Source organism: Dipodomys spectabilis, unplaced genomic scaffold, assembly GCF_019054845.1.
Source record: "Dipodomys spectabilis isolate Male_0828 unplaced genomic scaffold, ASM1905484v1 ptg000757l, whole genome shotgun sequence".
Taxonomy (NCBI): domain Eukaryota; kingdom Metazoa; phylum Chordata; class Mammalia; order Rodentia; family Heteromyidae; genus Dipodomys; species Dipodomys spectabilis.
The window spans coordinates 28,138-34,425 of record NW_024871434.1 but is presented as its reverse complement, the minus strand read 5'-3'; the positions used below and the strand labels follow the sequence as shown (position 1 = coordinate 34,425).

Sequence of the window (6,288 nt, the reverse complement as noted above, 5' to 3'; positions counted from 1 at the left end):
TCTCCTCCCTTCCCCTCCCTCTTCCCTTCTTCCCTCCTTCTTTCTTTCCCTCCCTCCCTTCCTCCCTTCCTTCCCTCCCTCCTTTTCTTCCTTTCCTCCTTCTTTTTCCTTCCCTCCCTCCCCCTCCCTCCCTCCCTCCCTCCCTCCCTCCTCCCTCCCTCCCTCCCTCCCTTCCTTCCCTCTTTCCCTCCCTCCTCCTTCCCTCCCTCCCTCCTCCCTCCCCTCCCTCCCTCCCTCCCGCCTGGATTTCCGGGACCGCCCTCTGGGGGAGCCCCCTCCCCAGCCCAGCCTGGGTGGGGTCACCCCTTGACCGTGACCGGGTTGTTTATTTCTCACCCAGACTTCCGACCCTGCGACCCCACGGCCTCGCGACCCTGCGACCCGACAAGAGGCAACATTGTGTCCCCCGTCCAGGCCCCGATTGGGGTTCTGGGGTTCATGGCCCCCAGGCTGGGGTCTCTGACCTCCTGCTCCTTCCTGTGAACTCATGACCCCCCTGGGCGGCACTGGGGGTCAGGGCTCCCACGGCCCGGGGGGGGGGGGGGGGGACAGTGCGGGCAGCGGGTTGGGGGGTTGGGTGGATTGTGTGGGGTAGGGTGGGGTTGGGGGGGGTTGGGGGGGTTGTGTGGGGTAGGGTGGGGTTGGGGGGGTTGGGGGGGTTGTGTGGGGTAGGGTGGGGTTGGGGGGGGCTGGGGGGCTGGGGGGGTTGGGGGGTTGGGTGGGATGGGGGGGTTGGGTGGGATTGGGGGGGGGTTGGGTGGGATTGGGTGGGGCTGGGGGGGTTGGGGGGCTGGGGGGGTTGGGGGGCTGGGGGGGTTTGGGGGGTTGGGGGACTTGGGGGGGTTGGGTGGGGTTGGGGGTGGGGGGATTGGGGAGTTGGGGGGGTTGGGGGCATTGGGTGGGGTTGGGGGGTTGGGGGGGGCTGGTGGGGTTGGGGGCTTGGGGGGGTGGGGGGGGTTGGGTGGGGTTGGGGGGGTTGGGTGGATTGTGTGGGGGTAGGGTGGGGTTGGGGGGTTGGGGGGGGTTGGGGGGGGCTGGGGGGGTTGAGGGGGTTGGGGGTTGGGTGGGGTTGGGGGCATTGGGGGGGGTTGGGGGGTTGTGGGGCTGGTGGGGTTAGGGGGGTTGAGGGGGTTGGGGGGCTTGGGGGGCTGGGGGGGTTGAGGGAGGTTGGGTGGATTGTGTGGGGTTGGGTGGGATTGGGGGGGCTTGGGGGGGTGAGGGGGTTGGGGGGGCTAGGGGGGCTCACTGGTCAGACCCTTGTTCTGGGGGGGGACGCTGCCGACTGTGGTTGATCAGGAAAATGCACCCCGGTCCTGGCTGCTGCCAGAAAGGACAACGTTTTTGCTTTTGCTTTCCAGTGCTGGGACTTGAACTCAGGGCCTGGGCGCTGTCCCTGCGCTTCTCTGGCCCAAGGCGGCGCTCTACCACTTGAGCCACAGCGCCACGTGCGGCTTTTCCTGTATCTGTGGTGCTGAGGACTCGAACCCAGGGCTTCCTGCGTGCGAGGCGAGCACTGTACCCCGGAGCCACCTGCCCAGCCCCCATTTTCTTAAAGACACACCTCCCCCCCCCATTACCACCACGGTCCACACCAACCACCCACGAGCTGAGCAGTGGCTCACACCTGTCATCCAGCCACTCAGGAGGCTGAGGATCGCGGTTCAAAGCCAGCCGGGGCAGGAAGTCCCTGAGACTCTGATCTCCCACGAACCACCACCAAACAACAACAACGACGACGACAATAATAATAATAAAGCCAAAAATGCAGCAGTGTGGCTCAGGAGGTAGAGCGCCAGCCTGGAGTGGAGGAGCTCAGGGACGGCACCCAGGCCCTGAGTTCAAGTCCCAGGACGGGTAACAAGTGAACGCACACAGAACCCAGAGTGAAACCCGGGGTTCTCTGCCCCCCCCTGGCTCTGCTCCTCCCCCCCCCGCCGACCCCCACGCTCTCAGCCGAAGCCCGGTGGGCCTCACCCGTGGCACACAGCGCGATGAAGGTCTGCACGTGCTTGCGGATGCGAGGCAGCGTCTCGGGCTGCTGGGGAAGCTTCCGGAGAATGTGCTCCACGAAGTCGTGTGGGGTGACGGCCGCCAAGTTCCACTTCAGCTTCCCCAGCACCACCAGCTCCCACTCCTGGGCACAGAGACAGAGAGAATGCCAACGTGAAAACCCCTCTCTGGCCGGGCGCCGGCCCTCACGCCTGTAATCCCAGCTGCTCTGCTCCAAAGCCCGAGATCTGAGGATGGAGACTTGAAGCCAGCCAGGCCACCCCCCCCCACAGGGGACAAACACCTCGGTGAGACTCCTTGATCTCCAGCTCAACGAGCAAAAAGCCCCAAGTGGAGGTGTGGCTCAAGGGGTAGAGCACCATCACCAGCCTTGAGCAGAGTTCAAGCCCCAGGACCGGCACACACTGTTGATCCAGGGTTCAGCTGGGACTTGAGACCCAGATCAATTGTTGGGGCTCTCAGTAGATGGATCTCACCCACGTACCCCGAGAGCTTTGAAGCTGGTTGGGGGGGCCCGGCCCCAGCCTCTCTCATACTTCCAAAGGATTCAAGTTTGCTTCTGCCTGAACCTCCACGACCTTCTCTAGGCCTGAACTCAGGGCTCTGAACTCTTGTTTTGCTTTTTCAGTCAAGGCTGGTGCTCAACCATTTGGGGTGGGGGTTCGATTGTGGGGCCTGAACTCAGGGCCCGGGCACTGTCCCTCAGCTCTTCAGCTCAAGGCTGGTGCTCTACCACTTGAGCCACAGCACCACGTCCGGTTTTCTGGTGGTTCCTGGGAGATCAGAGTCTCACGGACTTTCCTGCCAGGGCTGGCCTCGAACCACGATCCTCAGATCTCAGCCTCCTGAGGAGCTGGGGTGACAGGCAGGAGCCACTGGGCCCAGCTAGAATTTTTCTTTCTGCACCAACTTTGAAGTCTGCCCCGGTTTAGAAAAACACAAAACAAACGCTCCCTCTTGAGGGACCGGGAACATTCCAGCATCTCCAAAGATGGCTGGAGTGGGGAGCGTTTCCCAAGCCGGCCCTGGCACACGGAGCGTCAAGGACGCGATCTTTCCAGAAGCAAGCAGACAAGCACCTTTTCCCGGGGGGGATGGGAGGGATCTGCGGGTCTCAGAACCAACCAGAAAGGCCTAGAAACCTGGCAAGCCGTTCAGAGCTGAACTTCCCAGGCCCTGGACCTCCCGCCCCGCGGCCATGCGCACGGCCACCACCAGAGGGGCATCGCACGGCCAGGTATCACAAAGCTCAGGTCAAGACACTGAGGCGTGAGTGTGTGTGAGTGTGAGTGTGTGTGTGTGTGTGTGTGAAGGGAAAAGGGGGGGGGGTCTTCCTACTAAGCAAAGAGGGGTGCAAAGCCTTTGAAGATTAGCAATACTCTACAACCATGCATCCTGCACAAAAAGTTAACAAAGAAAGTTAAGAATAGTGTGGGGAGATTCCTGAACTCCCTCCCCCCCCATTCCTGGGGGGGACCAAGAACCCCCTTCTTCCCCCCTTGGGGTCCCCACCTAGGTTAGGAATCTAGGCCTTAGATGCCTCGATTATTTAAAAAAAAAATGCCCTCCTTTTTGACATGGCTCCGAAATCGATCACGTGGGTATCTTTAATGATCATCTACTATTAACGTCGGGGGGCCGGGTGTGGGTCCGCAAAGGGGGTTCACGGTGGCGGCCACTTTCGGGGTTCTGAGGAGAGCGTCCACCTTGTTTGGCAGGTCAGCTCTGCTCTTGGGGCGTCTCTCTCACACACACACACACACACACACACACACACACACACACGTCCACCGGCTCCCAGCAGAGTTCCTTCTGGGAATGGCCCTGGGTCTGGTGTGTGGAGATGTGGGGTGCACAGCCAGGGAGGGGGGTAAGGGCAGGCTGGAGGAGGAGGGGGAGTGGGGAGGCCGGGGGGAGGGAGGCCCGAGGCTGGAGGCCCAGGTCCTTACCAGGAGTTCGTGGGGGGTCACGGCGTTGTCGGTGTAGACGCACAGCTTCTCGGCCGTCAGCGGGCTGCTCCCCTTTAGCTTGGAGGCCAGGAACATACACACGGCCCCCAGCAGCTGCAGGTGGGCCTTGAGGGTGGGGACCCCCGCCAGGAAGCGGTCCAGGTAGTTCATGGCCAAGGAGAAGACCTCTTCCTCGCACTTCTGCTCCTCACAGACCTGGGGGGACGGGGAAACCGGCCAAGGGTGAACACAGCCCCCGAGGCACGCTGGAAGGATTCCTACCTGCGAACCATAATCTCGCATCACTTAATGAACAAGTTTGGGGGGCTTATTTGGGGGGGGGAGAAGGGGAGCAGAACGCAGGACTCTAAAGGGAAGAAAAGTGAGGGTGCATGCACCCAGCTCTTCCTGGGTGCCTGTGATTTCTCACTGGGGGATCACAAAATGGGGGGACCCTCAGGCTCCCAAACCCGGGGTCCCCCCTCACCCCGCCCCCACAGGCTCCAGGCCCCGCCATGCTCTGAATTTGTGGATTTTGGGGGGGGGGATTTTGTCATCTTTTCCAAAAAGTCAACAGAAAATATTCGGGGGGGCCCCCCGGGGAGGGTGCCTTGGTCTCCCTCGAACCCCCAGACCCTGTTCTGTCCACTGCTGACCATGCCAGAGGGGAGTCCCCGCGGCCTAGGGGGAGGATTTGGGGGTGCAGAGAGGGGGGAAGGGAGGAGAGGAAGCACGTGGGGGGGAGACCCAGTTTCAAAACCATAACCCCAAATCGAGGAAATGCCCCCCCCCGGATGCCACTCGGGCCTGAAAACCCCGAGGGGGACCCCGCTCCCCGCCAGCGTCCGGCCCTGGGGCGCCCTGCACCGTGGGGGGGCTCCACCTCGGCCCAGACGGGCAGAGCTGAGGTGGAGGGGCCCCGATCTCGGGGCGAGCGGTTGGGGCACCCCAGAAAGGGGCACCCGGGATCTCTGGTTTGGAGATACCCCATCGTCTCCCCATCTCTAAGCTGACGATCTTGGGGAGCCGCACGGCACGAGCTCGGGGGTGGGGGCCGGGGATAATGGGGGTAATGGGGTGCTTGGGGGGGCGGCCGGGAAGGGGCGGGGAGGGGCACATCCGGGGTCCCCGCCAGGCGCGGCCTCGTGGGGGGAGGGGCCTGAGAGGCCAGACGAAGTGTCTGCGGGAGGGGTACCCCGGGGTCACCCCATCTCTGGCCGGGGTCCCCCCAGACCCCTCGATCTCGGGCCAGGGTCCCCCCCGGATCTCAGGCCGGGGTCCCCCCAGTCCCCCCGGATCTCGGGCCGGGGTCCCCCCAGGTCCTCCCCCCATCTCGGGCCAGGGTCCCCCCGGGATCTGAGGCCGGGGTCCCCCCAGTCCCCCCGGATCTCGAGTCAGGGTCCCCCTAGTCCCCCCGGATCTCGGGCCGGGGCCCCCATGCCGCCCTCCCGATCTCGGGCCAGGGTTCCCCCCGGATCTCAGGCCGGGGTCCCCCCAGTCTCCCCGGATCTCGGGTGGGGGTCCCCCCAGTCTCCCCGGATCTCGGGTCGGGGTCCCCCCAGGTTCACCCTATATCAGGCCGGGGTCCCCCCCGGATCTGAGGCCGGGGTCCCCGCCGATCTCGGGTCGGGGACCCCCTAGGCGCCCCCCCGATCCCGGGCCGGGTCCCCCCCGATCTCGGGTCGGGGTCCCCCCCGATCTCGGGCCGGGTCCCCCCCGATCTCGGGCCGGGGGTCCCCCCCGATCTCGGGCTGGGGTCCCCGCCGATCTCGGGCCGGGGTCCCCCCAGGCCGCTCCCCCGATCCCGGCCCGGGGTCCCCCGCCCCCGTACCTCGAGCATCCAGGCGGCCAGGGCGCGGCGCGCGTGCGGGCGGAGGCGGGGCGCGCGGGCGCGGGGCGGCAGGTAGCGCTCCTCGGCCGACAGCAGGTTCCGCAGCGCGCGCTCCGCCAGCGGCCCGCCCTCCGCGCGTGCGCGCCCCGACCCCGGCCCGCACAGCAGCTCCATCCCCGGGCGCGGGGACCCCCGACCCCCCGACTCCGACCCCGTCGCCCTGCGCGCCTCGATCTCGCCCCGCGCTCCGTCCCCAGCTCCGCTCCCCTCGCTCCGAGAGCGGGACGCGGCCGGCGGGAGTTAGACCTGCGCCTCCCCCGCCCGCGCCTCCCCCCCTGCTCCTCCTGCGCCTCCCCCGCGCCTCCCCCGCGCCTCCTGCTCCTCCTCCCCCTGCGCCTCCCCCGCGCCTCCCCCGCGCCTCCTGCTCCTCCTCCCCCGCGCCTCCCCCGCTCCTCCCCCTGCTCCTCCTACTCCTCCTCCTGCTCCTGCTCCTGCTCC

General features: G+C 66.1%; 1 protein-coding gene across 1 annotated transcript; it reads right to left on the bottom strand.

Moving 5' to 3' along the window:
- Positions 1-1,974: 1,974 nt before the first annotated feature.
- Positions 1,975-5,964, bottom strand: LOC122102140 (G1/S-specific cyclin-D2-like; the record flags this gene model as incomplete). Its single annotated transcript, XM_042672692.1, has 3 exons — positions 5,791-5,964; positions 3,960-4,175; positions 1,975-2,134 (listed from the first exon to the last, which is right to left on the bottom strand). Coding segments are annotated over exons 1-3 (550 nt in total), but the record flags the coding sequence as incomplete, so codon positions are not given.
- Positions 5,965-6,288: the final 324 nt, after the last annotated feature.